We start from the raw sequence: 22,047 nt of genomic DNA on the forward strand, positions 1-22,047 counted from the left end.
GGGTGGGAGCCTGGCCCTCGTTAGATGATTACAAGGCGTAGTTTGGTGGAAACTTGACACCGTTTTAAAAATACACGCCGCCGGAGTAACAATACACTCCGCAAAGCTCTGCCCACCGCCCCCACCCACCAAAACCAAGACGCAAGATCGCGTGATCGGCACGTGTGTGTGTGTGTGTGTGTGTGTGTGTGTGTGTGTGTGTGTGTGCGCGCGCGTGTGCGGTTTACCATGCAAGGCCGTTTGGGCTGTAAAACCTACTCGTTCTCTCACACAACTCCATCCTGTCTCACACGCCAGTTTGACTTTTCATCGTTTTTCCTGGAGACGGCCCCCTGGAAACCTGTTGACAGCCATTTTGACAACCCCACGTTGACAACCATTTGGCTGTACTATCTGAATTACGATAGAAGACGAGATTTCGTCTCGGACCGCCTCGTAATATTGAGATGTAGTAAAATGTTGTCCTTAAAGGTATGCTCATGAAGCAATTGCCATCCCCAAAACATTGTCAAAATGAACAATATTGAAGAATGCGTAAAAACAATATCACTGTATTTGACCCAGCCCCATCATACACACTATAACACCCTGAATAGTAGTTTGTGTGTGTCTGTGTGTGTGTGTGTGTGTGTGTGTGTGTGTGTGTGTGTGTGTGTGTGTGTGTGTGTGTGTGTGTGTGTGTGTGTGTGTGTGTGGGTGTGTGTGTGTGTGTGTGTGTGTACCTTCGTGTGAATGGGGGAACCAGATCTGCGAGGCGCTGGAGTGGGGTCCGCCACGGAAGGAGGGCGAGGACGGGGAGGACGGCGGCCGGGACGGGTGAGTCGGATGGGAGGGGGGAGACCCCAGACTGCTGGCCAAGAAGGTTCCCATGAAGGAGGCGGAGGAGTTGCCCATCAGTCCACTGCCTGGATTCACAGCGGGGAGTGGAGGGGGTGGAGAAGACATAGTTAGGATTTTAGGACAGCTTGTGCAATGCGAGTGGGTGGAGGAGATATCACACCACGGCATTCAATCCTCCAGTATTCCCACACCTTAGACAGAGGGAGGCGTAGGGCGATACCGACGGATTTATTATCACCGGGATGAGATCACAAGGGGATTTTTACATGTTATCGATATGTCATCACAATGTCCAATTCGAGATTCAACAACATAGGTTCATCACTCCCTAACCCTAACCCAAATGGCAAGTTTTAATATTTCACACCTCACATTGTGGAAAAAGGTCTGGGCCAAATTTTACATTGGCATTAATCTAGATGACAGACAGACAGACAGACAGACAGACAGACAGACAGACAGACAGACAGACAGACAGACAGACAGACAGACAGACAGACAGACAGACAGACAGACAGACAGACAGACAGACATAGATAGATAGATAGATAGATAGATAGATAGATAGATAGATAGATAGATAGATAGATAGATAGATAGATAGATAGATAGATAGATAGATAGATAGATAGATAGATAGATAGATAGACAGACAGACAGACAGACAGACAGACAGACAGACAGACAGACAGACAGACAGACAGACAGACAGATAGATCGATAGATAGATAGATAATAGACAGACAGACTAGACAGACAGACAGACAGATAGATAGATGACAGACAGACAGACAGACAGACAGACAGACAGACAGACAGACAGACAGATAGATAGATAGATAGATAGATAGATAGATAGATAGATAGATAGATAGATAGATAGATAGATAGATAGATAGATAGATAGATAGATAGATAGATAGATAGAAAAATAGATGGATAGATAGATGACAGACAGACAGACAGACAGACAGGCATATTGTTACATATGATTCAGTTCAACCCTCCATACCATATTTTAGTTTAACTATTAATAATTTTGCCTAGGACCCATTGGGACCTCCTGAAGGATCCCCTGTGGGTCCCCAGTGACCCTACATTGAGAACCCCCTGCTATAGTGGACTTGTGGGCCAATTCAGACAGAGGTTTTAGAGACGGACCCCCTGAGGCCGAATCACTAAACCAAAAAAGATCTGATCGCTGCCCTGGGAAGTGTGTTTGTGTCTTTTTGTATGTATGTATGTGTGTGGGATAGAGAGAGCAAGGGAGAGAGAGAGAGAGAGAGAGAGAGAGAGAGAGAGAGAGAGAGATGGAGAGATTTGTCCGCCCCCTCCATCCTCCACCCGCCTCCCCCCTCTCCCCTCACACCACTTCTCCCTGTGGGCAGACGGAGGTCTCATCTCACAGCTGAGTACACTTTCTCAGGCTCACTCCCCCCCCCCCTCTCTCTCTCTCTCTCTCTCTCTCTCTCTCTCTCTCCCCCCCCCCTCTCTCTCACACTCTGGCTGCTATTCCCCGGTGTCCCTTTCTCAATTTCTCTCCCTCCCTCCATTATCTTATGCTCGCCATCTCTCACTTTCATGCCCTCAATCTCTCTTATTGCTCTGCCCCATTTCAGCCTCTCCCTCCCTCCCTCCCTTCCCCGCTCGCTCCGTCCCTCCTTCTTTCTCTTTCCATCCCTCTCTCCCTGTCTCAGGCCAGCTGACAGCGGTATACCCCCCCGCTTTCGTTACATCTTCTCAGCGTCAATCCTTTCTCCTCACCCCTCTCTCTCTCTCTCTCTCTCTCTCTATCTCTCCCACTCCCCCCCCTCTCTAAATTTATCCCACACTGCTTTATCGCAATGACCTTCTCCTCCCACCTCCTCTCCTCTCACCTCCTTTCCTCTCACCTCCTCTCCTCTCACCTCCTTTGTTCTATTCTTCCTCTCCCATCTTCCGCTCTCATCAGCCACTATAACTGTATTCTCCATCTATCCATTCCATATCCTCTCTCTCTCTCTCCCTGTCTCTCTCTCCCTCTCTCTCACTGTTTTTTTTATTTGTTGTGTTTTAATTATTTTTATTTTTATTTCTTTTTATTTATTTCAATTTTTATTCTTATTTATTTATTTATCGATTTACTTTTTGAATATTGTTAATTTACTTTTTTCTTTGCGTCCTTGGTTGAGTTGGATGTTTAATTTGTCTCTTATGAATGCTTATTGTTAGAGATATCCTTGAAAAATATGCAAATAAATGGGTTTTTTTCAAATCTAAAGAAAAAATCTCTCTCTCTCTCTCTCTCTCTCTCTCTCTCTCTCTCTCGATTGTCTCCAATTCAATTCAACAAGGCTGTGCTGGCATGACCACACATGAATTGCATTGACAAAGCAGGTAGAACAAATACAGGTAGAAAGAAAAAAATGGTGTGAAAATGACGGTGAAATATAACATATATAATAGTAAACAGTTGAAAAATATCAGCGACAGCTACAAGTAATACTTAAAACACGAGCGTATGAAATATCACACCTCCCTCTCTCTCCGCTCCCTCCCTCCGTCCTCATAGCGCTGCTCTGTTTTGTTCCTGAACGCCACGAATATCAGTGGTGGTCCGGTCTCTCGCCGGCTGGTCGAGCCGTGTGTTTAACACGGCCGTGATAGGTAATTGACCATTCGAAGTAACGCCCGAACCGCTGGGGGCTGATTGTCTATTATGCGTCGCGGGGCCGGCTAGAGAAAACACACTGATTAACCACTGCTTAAATTGCTTTCCCATTAAGAACACGCCCGCCGGTGCACTTGAGCGAGGGACCCGGGTACCCGGCGCTTTCGCACGTTCACCCCCTCCCCAGTCCCGGCTGTGCAGCCTCATGCATATGTATGGAGGCTGCCTGGAGGAGCGTGCACGTGCACGCTCCCTGCTGGAGTCACAATGGAGGGTCGCCATTGTGTGCGGAGCCACCTATGGATGCGGCAAGGACGCGCTAACAGCCGTTACTGTTGACCGGCGGCGCTCGGGGGTTGATTCAGTCGGATGCTTCTCAGTCCGAACACGACCGGCTCCTGCGCTCGTGCTCTGACAGTGATGGCTGAAGCTGGATAACGCCGGCACGTTCTCTTCCTCCATACATTTGGCAAGGAGGCAGCAATCACTCTGCGGCTTGCTGCTGCAAGGAACAGCTCACGGCTCATAGACCACAGCACGCACGCATGTACGCACGCACGCACACACACAGATAAACACAATATTTCTCTCCTCCTTTAATCTCACTTGTTCTTTTTCAATCTGTGGTTCACTTCTCTTTGCCATCTGTTATACTCTCCTCCACACACACATGAAAAACACAGATAACAGAGGCACCTACTGTATATCCATTGGTATCCATTTATATACACAAAATGATGTATCTACATGACCCCTCAAAGGGGAAATTCCCCATAATTCCTTGGTTCAGTCTCCAGACACAACCTTGTGCCGGCTGCTTGACCGTGCGTGTCTGCACCAAACTCATGGTCAGATTTAACCGACACCGTCACTGTTCAATATCGCTTACTACCTGCGACAAAAAATGGCTTGCCGCTTTAGCACAGAGAGCAACGAATGTTCCTCAAGGGGAAGGAATACTCCTCTCTGTGATGACTTTGGGGCAGGTCTTCTTTGTGCTTTGAATTAAGACTCAATTCCGGAAAAAAAAACAACCCATCGTAGGATGGAAAGTGGGAGATTGCCAAAGCCTAGATTGATGCTAAGAATCAGTAATGGCAATTTCCATGGCTGGGTAGCAAACCAGAAAGCTGTGCCCGTCTGGGCCTTGTGCAGGCTTTACACAAACCAAGGTAGGATGGTAAAATACACTATTCGAGCTATTATTTTAAACCACCCCCACTTTCCTACCCAATTCCCCTGCCAGCATCACATCGCCACAGTCCCTCTGGAGCACTCATAGCAGAGCTCTGTTTGGGGAGTGGCAGGGGGGTTACAGCCAGACATTCACTTAACTGACAGCCACAACACACTGCCGACTGAGGCATCCATCCTATACGGTGCCGCCCTCCGCACACTCCTTAGCCCCCTTTCCGCGTGTCGCCCTCAGGAACCCCAAGCTCCACTCTGTGCCCCAGCCCATATAAATCAGCTAATCCTTCTGAATTATTAACGGGCTTGCCCCACAAGAGAGAGAGAGAGAGACAGAGAGAGAGAGAGAGAGAAGGGGAGGGGGGCGTGAAGCCCTTGCCGAAACACCAAGCTGCGACTGCCCCGCAGGCAGACACGTCCTCAACGGGAAGGGCAGCGGGTGGAGAAGATGAAAAAAACAGATTGTTCCCAGCTAGATGTGGATGGAATAGCCGGGGAAAAAAAAAAAAAAAGATTCCGAGGATGCTTCAGCCTCATGCGTGCACTTATTAACGCACCATGACTAGATATAACCAGAATACAACGGGGCCAGAACTCAATCCGCGGTGCCGTGTGGAGTTACGGCAGCCGAGGGGATGATTTAACTATGACAGTCCCGTGATAAATACAGTGTTTGGTGCAACATAACAATGCAACGGTCAAGTCACCTTTGTCACATTGGGTCCTGCTGACTGCACGGTCTGTCACTCCCAAAGCCCTAACCCCGCCCGCTGTGTCTGCCATCTCTGCATCCATCTCTGTTTTGGTGCCCTCTGCCTCCTACACTCCACGCACTCTAAGCAGGGCGACCCAAAGCTTTGCTTCAAGGAGAGTGTGGGTATTTCTTTAATTGACCGGATTTTTCAATAATTGGGAGTTGGCCTAAGCGACTGGCATCAGAATCTGTTATTCCAGTATTGAGGGAACAGCTTCGGCGGACAAAGGGACAATCGCGACCGCTCTCTTTAGCGACAGCAATTTCTGAAGCCGTTCTCTCAATACTGGATCAATTTCAACAGATTTTGGGGCTTTGCATCACTCCAAGTGATCATAAATACCGGAGTTATCCCACAGCCCCTTTTACCTCTCTCTAGTTCTCTTCCCTCCTTTCCATACAGTCCACATGGATTCGTAATGCCGCCGTTTAAGGCGGCACGGCGAACCAAGCTGGCCTTTCCGAAACGGGACGCCCTCGCCGCCCGATGAATTAAGGCTTAATGAAGCAGAGGCGACAGAGAGAAAACACACAGGCCATAAAAACCCAGAGCCCGGTGCCCCGGCTGCGTCTGGTTCTCATTGCCAACCAAAGCGGCAGCAACCAGGAGGAGTGGGAGCGGAGGTCCGAGGCTGTCGGGACGCCGCCGCTGTTTATTTAGCAGCTTATTAAAAGGGACGACGTGGATCCGCGGAGCCTGCTGCTGCTAAGCCGGCTCCTCGTAAACGTCTGTGCTTTCTCTGCCCTCACCTTTTTTCCTTTTTTTTGGAAAGGCCGGTTTATTTATCTTTCCAGGTATTAAGTGGCGCTTGCGGCACGTTCGCGTGGACGCTTAAGAAAATCGGGTCATGTGCGTCCTAATCAGCGCCGATTCCTGGACAGCGAGATTGATCCTATTAGACAATTAACAGACTGGGAGCACCAGCCAAACGGTGGGGGCGGGGTACGGGGGATGACTACTGGCTAGATCTCTCACCTGGATCAAAACATCCCGTTTCAACTGGCGGATGGGTGGTCACAAAAACACACACACACACACATAAAAAGACACGACAATGCATCTATAGGTGTTTTTTAAGGTCAGTTGGTATCATGTAGACTTGAAATGTCACAAAAAACTCTTCAATCATTAAGGTAAATCACTAAATCAGAATATAAATAACATATTTTCAAATGTTTCATTTTCTCAGCACGTCATATAAATGGTTAAAAACTGCATCCAAGCCTTTCAGATTATGTACACTAAATGTATCCTGACAATCCAGGTATATGTAGTATATATGTATATATATATATACACACACACAGACACACAGACACACACACACACACACACACACACACACACACACACACACACACACACACACACACACACACACACACACACACACACACACACACACACCGACACTTCATCCCTGGGCAGAAGCCCCGTGATGACGGCCTGTAGTGAGCAGCAGATAGGGAGGCGGAGCAGCGGGGAGAGGACGACACACGGTTGCCATGGGAACGGCAGGGATACGGCGGCAGGCTGCATGCGAGCCATTAGAACACCTGCAAACGGGTGCAACTGGTCAGCAACGCTGATGCTCGGCAACAAGACGCTTCCACCTGGGACCTGGTGATGCACGTGCCCGCCTCCCAAACACCTAATCCGCTTTTAAGCGTCGTGACTGGGGAGAGGAAGGTGCCGTAATCTCTGGTCTGTTTGGGTTGTTAATCTGCCCCAGCGTCCCATCTTCCCTGGCGGTGTGGTAAGTGGTTATTGGGTGCTTAACGAGATGTTAGACAATAAGAGGATATAAAGGGATTGGCGGGGAGTTTGGGTCAGAAGATACACACACACACACACACACACACACACACACACACACACACACACACACACACACACACACACACACACACACACACACACACACACACACACACACACACACACACACACACACACCATCAGCTCTCAACGTGGGGTCCGGGGACTCACCAGGGGGTCCTTCAAGAGGTTCCAGGGGGTCCCCAGCAAGATGATTTTCACTTTTATCTCCTAAACTACAGTAAAGCCACTAAATCAGAGCTACTGTAACAATAAAAAAATATTCAGGTCCCAGAGCCAAAACTGTATCAAATTGGGTCCTCGTGCATATCACACTGAGGGGTCCTTGATGTGAAAAAGGTTGGGAATCGGTGCTCTAGAGTCTAAAATGTGCACACGCAGACACAGCCATCCATCTATCTATCGTCCAGGTCTTTTGTGAGGGAGAAGACACAATTAACAATAGCGTTTCTGCGGGTATCGCATTTCCCTGCCAGCTCTTGAAAAACGAGCCAAGGAAGTCTCCCGCCATATGTCTTATCTGCAGACGGCTGCCTTCAGGGTAGGATGGACCTGTCATCCAGACAAGGACGCCCAACAGAGGACGGCGAGGGAGAGACAGCGACAAAAGGCTGTAGGTGTGACTCCATCAACCTGCTCCCAGGCATAGAGGGACACATTGAAGGGATGGCAGCCCGCTGCAACCCATGCACACCCCCCCGAAGACCGACTGACAAACACCAACACACACACACTGATCACCCCCCCCCACCACCACCTTTTTTAGTAAATGAGGCAACAACCACAAGCCTGTTTAAACTGCGGAGTCAGCGGTCGCGACCATGTGGTAGCCAGCCTCCCCAGCCCCGTAGAACAAACGTTTTATGACTACAGCACCCAGAGTCGCCGCTCTGTCATCTCCTGTGAGAAAACGCACTGCCTTTCCCCTTGTCAAGTAAATTAAATCAATATCGGCGAGAGGCAGATGATCAAAGAATAAACAACCTTTTTTTTTTTGCCTCTTTTCGCTAAAGCTGCAGAGAACCCAGGGGCTGGGTTTCAGTAGCGAATGCCAGCATCCTGTTAACTCCCTGACACAGCAAGACAAGACGCCGTGACTTACGTTCGCCGAGCAATTTATATTACATTAGGAGTACGTCTCTGAGAAGAGTTTTCATCTTTAAGTCAAATAAAAGCGTACAGAGATCATGAGGCCTGATTTGCGGTCTTAGCGGTTTAGACTTTCTATTATTCTGGGGCGTTAGCCTTGGAACATGAGGCAAGAAAATGAAATTCAAGGGTTACTTACCTAATAAAAACATAGCTGCTGGTGTGCTTTTCTCTCGGACTTCCCTGCGTCTGTACGATCAGAGTTTTCCTCGCAAGTGTGCTCCGCGTTCTGTTTTGGGAATTCAGACGGCCGACCAAGTACAACTGAGCTGGACTTTACAAACCGCCGTACAAGCTCATAAGTACCAGTGTGTTCGTACGCCAAGCCCCTGTTCCCTAACGGGGGATCCAGCGACTGCTCTCACCAACGGCCCCAGACAGACTGCACAAGCTTCCCTGAAGGGCCGCTGACTAAGCCGGCACCTACTTCCTTACAATAAAACACCAGAAGGAATTTTCAAATGGCGACTAAAGTGGGGGGATTTCCTTCAAACAGTCAAAGTCATCTTGAAAACATTAGTCTAACTGGTAGCCAAATTCCTCCTCGCTTCGGAAACAACTGTGGCAGGCCTTTTTTCCCCTTGTTGTTGTTGCTTGCCGCCCCCTCACCACCCAAACCCCTTTACAAACTCCCTCCCTGTCATTTTGTGGGTGGGTGGGTAAGTGGGTGGGTGGGTCTGTGGCTGGTTTGTGGGGAGTTTGAGGGACCCCCGCCACAACTTTCGAGACGGGGCCTCGTCTCGTCCCAAAGGAGGTCGGGGAATTGAAGGACAGACTGACCGGAAAAGGTGAGGGAGAGGGAGAGGCAGCTAGAGAAAGCGGAGATAGCGGGGAGAATGGGTGAGAAAAAATGAGAATGAGAGAGAGGGAGGGAGAGAGAGAGAGAGAGAGAGAGAGAGAGAGAGAGAGACAGAGAGAGACAGAGAGAAAGCAGGGGTGGGTGAAAGTGGCAGCAGCACATGCCTCCAACACTCTCCAAACTGCGTTTCTGTGGAGTGAGTGTAGTGGATGTGGTCAACGCGGGGGTGGGAGTAAACAGGGAGGGGAGGGAGGGAGGATGAGAAACAGATGAATGGATGGAGGGAGGGAGGGAGGGAGGGATGGAGGGGCAGAGATAAGTGTTGAAAAAAAGGGATCACATCCAGTGGAGGGTCCAAGGTGGCAGTGTGTGCTGGAGGAAACCTATAATAGCGCCATAAAATCCAACTTCTAATAATACATGTCTACTGTGGTGGACCAAGGGCCGTGGTCAAGCCCCGGCTGCAGACGGCAGCACAGCTCCCTTTCCTGCGGCCGCCAAGCTGCCTCGAATCAGCCGAATCAGCTCCCGCGCGGCGCTGATTGCTCCAACTCGGGGCAGGGAGCTTTCCTAATGTTTGCCTGTCTTGCAGAGGGGATCGCGCACAGGCTCGTCAACAGCCCAGCAGCCAGACCACCCCTTCAAGCAGCCCCCACAACAGCCAAGCCCGGCCACGCCTCCACCGGCCAACACAGCAGCTCGAGGGCCCACGCTCCGGAAGAGAGGAGGGGAGTCTGCATTGTCGCCCTGGGGGAAGGAAGCCGGTGGGCCGTGCTGTTCCGGGGAACCAGGTCCCCCAGCAGTTGGTTTAAGGTATGGGAACCCTGTTTCAGAGTCTGGTGTTTTATTTATTTTAGGTGTAATAACTCTGGGTCAGAGTCCGCATTTTTAGGTATAGTTACCCTATGGCAGAGTCTATAATTTAGGCAATTTTTTTCTTTTTGGGGGGGGGTTGAATTCGGCCAGGTCTTCTTCCTACCCTCAGTTTGGTGTCGGGGGTATGTGGTGTGGGGATGGTGTGGTTTGAGCAGCAACACCTGACCTGGATCTAGATAATTGGGGACCCAGGATCAGCGTGGCTGCATACCTGTTGCTTGTTGGTTGGTCTAATGAGCAACAGGTAAAACCCCCATCCCCACACACACTCAGGAGAGGAGCCCTGTCATGACCTGTGTCCATCTGCTCCGGGGCTGGTTCTCTTAAGCCCCGTCTACACAATAAAACTTGTGTGTTTTCTACCCGATTGTCTGTCTCTGTGTCGGTGGTGTGTGGTAGGCGAAACTGCCACATCTCCCTATTGCAGAGAAGCCATTACTGGCACTGAACATTTGAACATGAAAACAATTGGGTAGACACATTAATATTCCTTGACGCAACTGATGTAAACGCACCTATCTCCATAAGTGCTATGCAAATAATAGAACGAGCACAAGGAGGAGGTGAGCCGGTAGCGCCCCACCCACCTCACCAGCCCCACCCGCTTCGCCCTGCTGTTTATACAATATACCGGTTGACACGATGGGGATAGATTCTAATCCTGAACAAATTATCCCGACAGGCTCGTCCCGGCTTGGCAGGGAGCCTGACGGCAACAATGGAGGCACACAGGCTGGGCTGGTGCAGAGGCTCCGCAGCAAGGACGGTCTCTGAGGAGGGTTTTGTTCTGGTCGGGGCGGAGGCTGAGGCAGCGATGATCCAGTATACGCGAAACAGTATACTTCTGTCATTACTTCTCCTTTCCTATCACTAACCGTCTCTTTTTGTCCCCTTTCTGCATGTCTTCTGTGTGATTCGTCTTCCTCATCTTTGTATCCATCCATCCATCCATCCATCCATCCACCCATCCATCCATCCATCCATCCATTCAGCCATCCATCCATTCAGCCATCCATCCCACCATCCATCAATCCATCCATCCATTCAGCCATCCATCCCACCATCCATCCATCCATCCATCCATCCATCCATCCATCTACAGTGATGGAGGGAACAAATGCCATATTTGTGTGTGTGTGTGTGTGTGTGTGTGTGTGTGCGTGTGGCGGGGGGAGATTATCATTGTCAGGGGGGGGCTCCACCTCTGCAGACTGAAAGGGGGACGGGGGGCCGGGGTGTCAGGGTGGTGTTGGTGAGGGCAGACGGGAAAGGAGAGCAATGTCTGGAACCGTTGCTGCTAAAGACACATTTTATGGCTGCGATAAATAACCGTCTGGACACGCACACACACACACACACACACACACACACACACACACACACACACACACACACACACACACACACACACACACACACACACACACACACACACACACACACACACACACACACACACACACACACACACACACAGCCAGCGTCCAAGCCAGATATTTGTTAAAGTGGGAAGGCGAGGCTTCCCACAGACAGTAAGATATTCACAGTGATTAGTAATGGGGGTGGAGGAGAGGCTGGGGGTCAGGGGTGAACGCCGTGCCCTCTTTGTGGACTCAATTTTGGCTATCGTAATATCGTGATAAATTTAAATGGTGACTTTAGGGCTGCATATAACATTTTCTGAACGCCATAGACTGTTCTAGGTGTTCCAGTGCCCCTAGCTGCTTGGTAAACTGTTGATTGTTTCTCAATAATTTATTTTGTGTAAATGTATTATGAACGCACCAATAGTCATCACCAAAAGTCATCACCATCGAGGTGGGGGCAAAGTGGGGTCATGTACCGTAAACAACATATCTAAGTCGTCAGGCAAAATGGAGAGGCTAGAAGGTTAGTTAAAGCCACTACATCCTTTCAGTGGGTGTTCAGGCCAGCGGATTTGAGTTGGGTGTGGCTGGGACCGCTTGCTGCAGCTTGTGTGAAAATGGAGTAGGGTGCTGAGTCACCAGCCTCCACTCCTGGGACGCAGAGAGACGAGCAGGAAGGCAGATTTTCCGGGACTAGAATGGAGGAGGTGGGATGACTGACGCTAAATGAAAGCAGGACCAGGAGGCCGGGTCCATAATGAGCTCCAACCCCACCAGCTCCCATTTTACACCCACGCGCACACACACACACACACACACACACACACACACACACACACACACACCATATTCCTATGTGCACATACACTTAAACACACAGACTGATTCTTCGGTACACACAGGAAGGACGTGTCACAACACAAAATCACCAAACTCGCCTCGTTCGATACATCCCATTCAATCGTTTACTCCCACTCTCTCTGGGCATTTTAACTTCAGACAGCTGTGATGTCACCGGAAAACCCAAACAAAACCAGAACAGAGGAATTTTCCCTCTGGTCTGGACACTCAGCACCCAGTAATTTCTCTTTAACCACAGCTTGCTATTCCCATCACAGTTTAACTTTTCCATGACTTGCTACCTGCTTGAAGGAAAACTTTAATCATGAACTTTGGACTCTTCCTTGTCTCCTTCTAGCCCCACCCCCCTGCAAAGACCAGAAAATGACTTGGATTTGCCTTGCGTGGTCGGGGGAATGTCCTGACATAAATTGATGGTGAAAGATCTACGGGGAGCGTCAGGGAAGTGCGGGGGCATCTTCGGCGAAAAAAAAAAAAGTACGGCTGTCCTGTTTGCCATAATACACAAAATTATTGCTCTTGAAATTTCGGGAAAGTAAAAGATGATTTATGGACGGCTTAAAGCCACCGCTTGGGTGGATAGATGGATCGGGCGATGACTACGACTTTCTTCCGGGCCCCTAAAGGTTAACGCGAGGACACGGGACGACACGGCGGGGAGGGAGAGTGATCTAGCGTAAGGCTTTGTTTTCATGGACAGTAATGGCCGCACAGAACATTTTGGTCGTTTTGATTAAACAGTCGAACCCAGATCAACTGGATAGAGGCACCAGCGCGTCGCCTTGAGGGCTTCCATGGAGCGGCCCCCTTAAAATGCACCGCGCGACAGCCGCTTTGAGACAATTTCTCCGTCAATACGGATGGCGACGAAGTAGTGATATACTACGTAGACCGCCAGCATTGGACGTCCACATTATTATCGGCATCACTTCCTGCTACGCATTTCCCTTTGTCTCTCGGCCCATAAAGAGATGACATTTCGCTGAGATCTAACAGGGCCGACAACACTCTTTTTTTTTTTTGTATACAGTGGAGCTATATACGCTCCTCAAGGAGAAGCACTTGTTATCTGTCCAAACTCGGGTGATAGCGCTTGTTGACTGACCCGCTGTAACAAGAGAGCGTTTCAGGGCCATTTGTTCCGTCCTGGCTCCTTATTCCCGAGCCATGAAATCATGATTACCATAGTGGGGCTCATCCATCTCAACTCTCACACATTAGGTCGCCAAACAATCCCCAATAAAGACCTTCTTTCTCTCTCTCTATTTTTTATTTTTTGTCTTTTTTGCTCTGTTTCTTACTCGCGCTCTCTCTCTCTCTCGCTCGCTCTCTTTCACACACACACACACACACACACACACACACACACACCTAAACACACACAAACTCCAAAAGACCGCCCACAGCTGCGTGAGGCCATCTCCTAACAATCCAATCTGTTTTCTTTCCCATGATGTTTCCCATTGGCACAGGGGGGAGAAAATCTGATTTACTCCCCCACAGGGCCCATGCGTTTGCACTGATATGGAAAATGATTTCAAGGCTGCTTCTGAGCCCATAAACGTTATTTTGGTCTCCCCTGTGTATGACACACGTTTCTTCCCAGCATTTTGGATCTTTCAGAGGAAGAGATGAACGTAAAAGGCCTGGGAGAGGAGGTGGAGGAGGAGGAGGAGGAGGAAGAGGGATTTTGCTTGGTCCCAGTGTGTGACGGGGCAGTCCTTCACACTTCACACCGCATCCCAACATCCCGGAGTTCTTTACACACACACACGCACGCACGCACGCACGCACACAAACACACACACACGCACACAAACACACACACGCGCACACGCACACACACGCACACACACCCAGCTCATCAACCATGCAGGAACTTAAATTATCATGGCCGTCAAATGAAGCAGAGTAAAAAAACACAGAACACGCACATCCCATGGAAAGAGATCTGAGTCAAAGAAGAATTTCTCACCTCTAGCTTTCTCTCTCTCTCTCTCTCTCTCTCTCTCTCGCTCTCTTTCCGACTCTCTTCCGCTTCCTCCCTCTATCTCTCTTTCTCCCTCCCTCTGTAGCTGTCAACCTGATTTTAAACACATTGCATTTGGCTCCAGGACTCAAAGCAGCCCGACTATGATTGTGTCATACAGCACGCATATCTTTTATTGATGGCAGCAGCCAATGCACCGAACCCTCCTCAAACGCAGGGATACAATTTGTACTTTGAGTTGTAACTTACAAACTCTCTCGCTCCAGGCGCACTGTCAACCATCAGGGCACACTGTAGTTTTGAAAAATAAAAACCAGCCCCGGAATATGATGGTGATAAAAAAAAGAGACTCCATTGGGCCAATAGCTGGGCACTAAACCTCCCATTTGGCATGAATAAAATGCAATCAGTGGGACAAGCAACACAAGGGAACTAACAGGAAATAGCTGCAGAAGATATGACTAAAATCAGGCGTCGCCCGACTTTTCCAGCCTTCTTTCTCACAGGTCTCTCGATTTCCAGTCCCGAAAGTGGGATTTTCATGGTTCTCTGGTTCCACTGGAAAACATCAGATGGAATGTTCTGGATCTGGTTTGTTTCACAGCTGATGAGTGATCAGTCTAAATCCATCGGTTTTATGTCGCCAGCCAAAAGGATGGAGGGATGGATGGAAGGATGGATGAATGGATGGTAGGATGGATGAATGGAATGATGGATGGATGGTAGGATGGAGGGATGGTAGGGTGGATAGATGGATGAATGGAATGATGGATGGATGGCAGGATGGATGGACGGTTGGATGGATGGATGAATGGGTGGTTGGATGGGTAGATGTAGGATGGATGAATGGGTGGATGCATGGATGGTTGGATGGCTGGATGGATGGTGGGATGGATGGATGGATGGGTAGATGGGTGGATGGATGATGGATGGATGGATGAGTGGATGGTAGGATGGGTAGATGTAGGATGGATGAATGGACAGATGGGTGGATGGATGGATGTATAGATGGTAGGATGGCAGGATGGATGGTAGGATGGATGGATGGGAAGATGGATGGATATCTGGATAGATGGATGGATGGGTGGAAACGCTGGCCCGCGCCGCTGCGTTTTCAGCCGACGCAGACAGAAAACAGAAGAAGAAAAAGGAAACCGCCGGCGTCGACACCAGAACACGCCTGGCGGTGGGAGAAGGCAGATTAAAACGATCACAATTCTCCCTAATTAGTCCCCCGTTAACTTTTGAACTGAACTAGTTAATTGAGATGTGGTTTGACTGGGCAGGTTGTTTTCCCTCCCCGAGGGTGCCCCAGCTCCAAGCCTGGCACAGCCCGGCATAGGAGGCGGGTGTGTGTGTGTCTCTCTCTCTCTCTCTCTCTCTCTCTCTCTCTCTCTCTCTCTCTCTTTCTCTCTCTCCCTCCATCTCCCCACGACGCTCTTTTTAACATGATTCGGCTCCAGGGACGAGGGGGGTAAAGCCGTCACACGGGCCCTGGCAGTAAAAGTGTGTTTTTGCCGAGATTGTGCCCATGCACCGCGCACATATGCTGCTGCCACATCAAACACCATCCTTCTTAACAAGTGCTGGGTGGTCCGCCTCCCTCTCTCTCTCTCTCTCTCTCTCTCTCTCTCTCTCTCTCTCTCTCTCTCTCTCTCTCTCTCTCTCTCTCTCTCTCTCTCTCTCTCTCTCTCTCTCTCTCTCTCTCTCTCTCTCTCTCTCTCTCTCTCTCTCTCTCTCTCTCTCTCTCTCTCTCTCTCTCTCTCTCTCTCTCTCTCTCTCTCTCTCTCTTTCTCTCTCTCTAGCTGGGAGACGTACCCGGATGTGGCTGGACGTTAACTCACCACGGGCGTCCGAGTTTCTGTCTAACTCAAATCGAGGAGGTTTGCTTTGGAGAGACGTGAACAACGTGGGTAAGCAGCAGGCATAGGGGAAAGAAACACACACAAAAAAACCCCAAAACATTTCAGTGCCACAGGCACGCACGCACTCCCACTGCACGCACGCACGCACGCACACTGGCTGGGCGATAGTGGCAAAATCAAACGTCATGATTTTTTTGGGATGAATACCTCAATATCAATAATCAATATCAATTTGTTCCAATCAAATCAATAATCAATAACCAGGCATTGATTAGAACAGCGACAACAGTCTACGAAGTCCAGAAAACAGAGCCTCAAAGATGACATTTTACTACGTTTAATGCAATATTATGATGACCAAAATCACAGGACAATACACAGTCTCGAATCGCGATATCTGTACGATAACGACACGGCGTCCAGCCTTAACTCACACATCGGCGCACGTACACACCCACCCCCACACCCACACCCACACACACACACACACACACACACGACTCCTCCACACCCTGCTTGGCGCGTCACGATAACCACGAGAGCGCGGAGATCCGCGAGCGGCTTCATCAGGCTCCGTTTCGCCTGCTGTCTTCCCCCCCCCCCCCCCCCACCCCCCTCGCCCAGCCCATCACTCATCCCCCTCCTCAGCTTTCCCTCGTCGTCCTCACACTCTCTCCATCATCTCTCATCTCTCCGTCGCCCGCTCTCCCTTCCCCTGCTGCTCCTCGGCTCCACATTTTTTTTGTCCTTCCTCATTGCTTCTCGCGCTCTCTCTCTCTCTCTCGCGCCCTCCCTCGTTGTTCAGTCTGTCATCCGTTGGCTTCAGAACGGAATAACTTTGGGGGTTTATTGAGGGTGGGTGGGAGGGGGTAGGGGTTGGATTTTAAAAGCCCTCTTCTATTGCCCACTTACTGATCCCCCCCTGTCTTCCCTCCTTCTATTTGAATTTTTTTTTTCCCAACGAACGCAAGTGTAATGAACATCCTGTCTTATTGAGTCAGACACACACACACACACACACACACACACACACACAACCACCAATAAATCAGTATCCCAGCATGCCTCTGGCAACTGAGGCTCAGAAGAATGTCCCCCCCCCCCCATCCCTCTGTGCTTCTTTCGTCCCTCACTCCCTCTACAGCGCCCCCTTCAGGTCGATGGAGGGCGATGCAGTGCGCGGTGAGCTGCTGTCCCTTTGGTCTCTCTCTCTCTCTCTCTCTCTCTCTCTCTCTCTCTCTCTCTCTCTGCGGTGTAATGTGATAAAAGTCCTAGACTGATGTGCGTGAGAGGAGCATGAGGCAGCTCCCTGCTCTGGCTTTGCTCCGTCTGATGTGTCACGCCAGAGGAGCGGAGGAGGGATGATGCAGATAACCCAGCGGAGACACTCCGGGCCGGGCCGGCCCGGCCCAAGGTCTTTCCGTGGCCCTGAATACGATTTGCCCCAGGAACGCGCGGGAACAAAGGATAAGTGCTGCATATTTGTGGCACCGGACAACACAAAAGGGAGAATTTTACGTCCCGATAACCTTAAAAAACAGACTTGGAGGGAGGGAGGAGGCACCTGGTCGGCCAAGGTCGAAGAATACACAGAATCACTTTGTAAAGAACATATTCTGCGTAATGGAGTGCATGAATGTGTGTGTCCTTGACAACCTCCTCGTCTTCAATATTAACAAAGCATTTTAGCCGTAAGGACACTCCAACACTCTGAGTGTGCCCCACACTGATAACCAACTTTGTCACCAGTGTAGCAGCCTTGCGCACGCAAGGTCAGCTAAATTGCACAGTGAATTCTTTCATGGAATATATCTGACGGAGTGCGCCCTAAAGTTGAGTTATGCCTCCTGTCCACTGATACTGGTCAACCATGGAATGCCGCCACGTAGGCCTGCTCAACATCTGCGGCAACACACTTTGGCTGAGACGAGTGAAATTAGGGAGCGTTTCCTGGGATCTCCACAGAGGAGAGAAGGTCATCTTCACTGGAACACCAGCAAATGAAGTGTAACACAAAGGCGGCTGTAAAACACGCTCCTCTCCTCTCCTCTCCTGCTATCTGTTCTCCAGGCGGTCAGGCGGGTGTAACCTGACCCAACCTAACCTTTAATAGTTGGGGGAGAACAGGCAAAAATAAATAATTTTAATTCTAATTTGTATTTATTTTTTTATTAGATAAAAAAAAAAAGAGCTGGCAATTGAGGACAATTAAAATGGACTGGAAACAGACTATTAAAACCATCAACTCATAAATAATGCATTATTTCCATTATTTATTTATATACATGAATTTATGTTTGTCCCAAGGCAAAGCCAGAGAAGGGTGGGACATCGTGATCCATGACCTAGTGGCCTGGGACGGGGCCGCACGGCTGCCGTTCGTCTCCTGGACGTCTCCTTACTCGACGTATCCAGCAGCACCCCGAACAGGAAGGACGCGTGGCCGTCCGCCGTGTGTTTATCTGCAGCTTGCGTTCAAAACGTGGGCAGGCTCGCAGCATCTGATTTGAGTTAACAGATGCTTTACAGCTGCTCGCCGCCTTCGTTTGATGTGGCACATCTCGAACACACAAGGCAAACACACACACACGCACACGCACACACACACACACACACACACACACACACATACACACACACACACACACACACACACACACACACACACACACACACACACACACACACACACACACACACACGTATAAAGCTTTAAAATTGGTAAAGAGGCATTGCAAGTCACATATGTTTGTCAGTGTGTCCACGGCTGGGTATTGTTTAAAAATATTAAATACCCATACTGGCTCCTTGACTTCCATACCAGTTCCTGCACGATGACGATGATGAAAAAAAATGAATTTAAAAGTGGAAAATGCGTGAGATTGTCTGCGTTGCTGTGTGGATTACACTACAAGTCCCAGAATTCCATTCAAAACGCCAACGTTTTCAACATCTGGGTTTACCCTGATCTCTGCTCGAAGAAAGTCAATTTATTCTCGGCTGTACGCTGTCTTCCGATTGATTTTCTTTTTGATTGTGTTGTCCTAGGTTATTTGTATAAATTTGAATGTATGAATTTGTCATCAAATTCAACGCAGCTGCCTTTCACTTCTAGTGCTTGTCTGATCTTTGTATCCTCGCCGGGGGAAAAGGGGACCCCGCCACCGACAATGGAAACAGCACATAGAGGAGCAAGAACTCAACGTCATTGAATGGCTGTTTCTTGTTTAGTGCCAGCTAAATAAATACGGGATGAATATCAGACATGGGATTTTCGAACAAAATAATCTCACGGATTACCATTTTAAGGTCCTATACTGCCACTTCGTGACATCACAGGCAGGACTTGTCAAACATGTTCGAGCTTTGGCTACAGCAGCAGTGCTTTAGACCGACTTTAAAAATCCGCCCCAGAATATACTATCGCGTGTGGTATAATTGAAGCCATGTCGTCTCTAAATGTCCGTTTTCAATAGCATGACTGTCAGCGCTTTTGCGTTTGAAAGAAGAACACCACCCCATGTAACCGTTAAAAAACTCCCGACATCACGGCTTTAAGTGCACACTCTGGCTTTCCCTCTCCTCTTTTATATACATAGGCTCCGCTTCGAAACGCCATAAAACATGTCAGCGCCCATGCATTAGGCCAGTCGTCGGCGAGCTGCGCGGCTCGAGTGTCTACCGGAATGATTTGGGAACCAGTGGGGAGAGAGGACGGGCTCCAAAGGCGAACCATGAAGAGAGGGGAAGGGAAGATGGAGAGGCAGCGCGGGCTCTCTCAGCTGGGCGTCCTCACATCCCTGGGAGGGCAATAGCTTTCAACAGGCTATCACAGCGAGACCGCAAGCCAAGTGTGGCCGTCCCAGATCTGGCACAGGCCCACCGGGGAGGGGAGGGAGGAGGAGGAGGAGGAGGAGGAGGAGGAGGAGGAAAGAGATTGCATGGGAGTGAATGAGGAATAGAAAAGTGGAGAGGCCGTAAGCGAAAGAGGTAGGAGCTCGGGAAGAGAATGCGATACGAGAGAGAGAGAGAGAGATAGAGAGAGAGAGAGAGGGCGAGCGAGAGAGCTACTCAGCAGAGATTGGAAGGGGTGGAGGGGAAAATAAAGGAGAGTTATTAGGGTGATGAAAGGCAATGAGGGAGAGAAGGCCGGCTGAGACGTTGTTTTGACACCGACAAATAGCAAATGTGACAGTGGGACCTAAACAGCGGTGGGTTTTCAAAGGCCCGCGCCGGCGCCCCCTCCCAAACCGCCGTAACCTCCTCCTCCAGTCCCTTTATTCCTGCATTCATTACCTCTCCCTCTCACTGTCCCCTCTCCATCTCTCAACATCCGTCCTTTAAATTAACAGGTTAACACGGAGTCGGGGCAAGGTATTACTACGACCGAGACGTTCCACAAAACCCCGGTTCGGCTTTGTGGCCTCGCGGCGGTGCCTCTGCCGCGGCTCACGACGGAAAGGCCGACCCCTTTTTGTTTCGTTCTGTTATTTGTTGGGTTGATCAGTTGCTATTAAGGCCAGCTCCATCCAGCAGGCCGGTTCGCCGCTGTCCACAAACAGCCCCGCTGCATTCGCGAGGTCACATAAGCACCGGGCAGTCCGCCGCCTGTGACAGCCCCCTGACAGGATTCCACTGCGACCGCGGTGACGCAGTAGCGCTGCTGGCTATTGTGTTCTGCCGAAGCCAAGTCTGCATCAGCAGCGGCAATGACCCGCTGTGCCACGCGACACATTCCCTCACAGACGTTGTGCGCGTGCGCCTGTGTGTGTGTGTGTGTGTGTGTGTGTGTGTGTGTGTGTGTGTGTGTGTGTGTGTGTGTGTGTGTGTGTGTGCGTGCGCGCTCGTGCATTTCCAATCCTTGCTCAGTATTTGTTCTGGCACAGTATTCTATTGTGGAACTGGGCTTTGCCCTCCTCAGATAAGAGAGCAGTTATGTCAACACCGACCCTGTGAAGGAGCCGTTAGCTCGTGTTGACATTCTACAACACCGCGCTCATTTACATTGACCGCACAGTCCAGTAATCAGCCGCTCTAATGGCCGACGACGGCACGCCGAGGTCCGGCCCCCTTACTGGCGGCGTCTGGTATTACGTGTCTGCTGTCGGCCGGGTGACCAAAAAAGGAATGATGGGAGTGGGTGGGGGAGGCAAAACAAATAGTACATAAAAAAAAAAAAAAAACATTGTGGAGGAAGACGACTGTAACAATTTATTAATTAAAATGAAAAAATTAAGAATGGTTGGACGAACGGTTCTCAAAAACGGGCACACCGCTAATAGACACAGAGAGCATGAGTGTGCACACTGAGCCGGGCTGAGCCGCCGGATCAGCAGAGAAGAAGAGCCAATGGAGCAGTTTGTGTATAATTAGAGGCTGGGGGGGAGGGGGTGGGGTTAATTGACTTCTTTGAGGAAAAACCCTGATTCTTATCAGACGGCCCCATAATCATTTGTGCCGGAGCGCTTCTTCCCACCATCGACCCCCCCCCCCCCCCCCACACACACACACACACACACACACACACACACACATCTCTTTAGATTTATCTCTCTTCCCTGCCTTTCCCCCCTCCCTCCCTCGCTCACCCCCACCCCTCCCTTCTTTGGACAAGGGCAAACCCCCGACTGTTCCTACTGTGTGCTCAGCAGGGCAGGGAAGGTTGAGACAGATTTATAGGTAGCACCTGGGTGAGGACGGTGCACGCGGACCCCGGGAAGACGCACACCCGGCGCGCACGTGCAACAGAAAGGCACACACAAATAAACACACAGATAGAGAGGTGGAGATAGACACACACACATATACACAAACACACACACAGATAAACACACAGACCGAGGACCCAGACTGCTGCTGAACTGA

General features: G+C 49.9%; 1 protein-coding gene across 1 annotated transcript in view; it reads right to left on the reverse strand.

The window, feature by feature from the left end:
• Positions 1–22,047, reverse strand: part of bahcc1a (BAH domain and coiled-coil containing 1a) — a gene marked incomplete at its 5' end in the record, with an annotated part of 75,148 nt that overhangs the window by 36,354 nt on the left and 16,747 nt on the right. The window contains one exon of the mRNA XM_080010023.1: positions 723–905. Coding sequence (XP_079866149.1) covers positions 723–905 — 183 coding nt within the window. The remainder of the gene's footprint in view (positions 1–722; positions 906–22,047) is intronic.

This window comes from Zeus faber, assembly GCF_960531495.2.
Source record: "Zeus faber genome assembly, chromosome: 11".
Classification (NCBI taxonomy): Eukaryota; Metazoa; Chordata; class Actinopteri; order Zeiformes; family Zeidae; genus Zeus; species Zeus faber.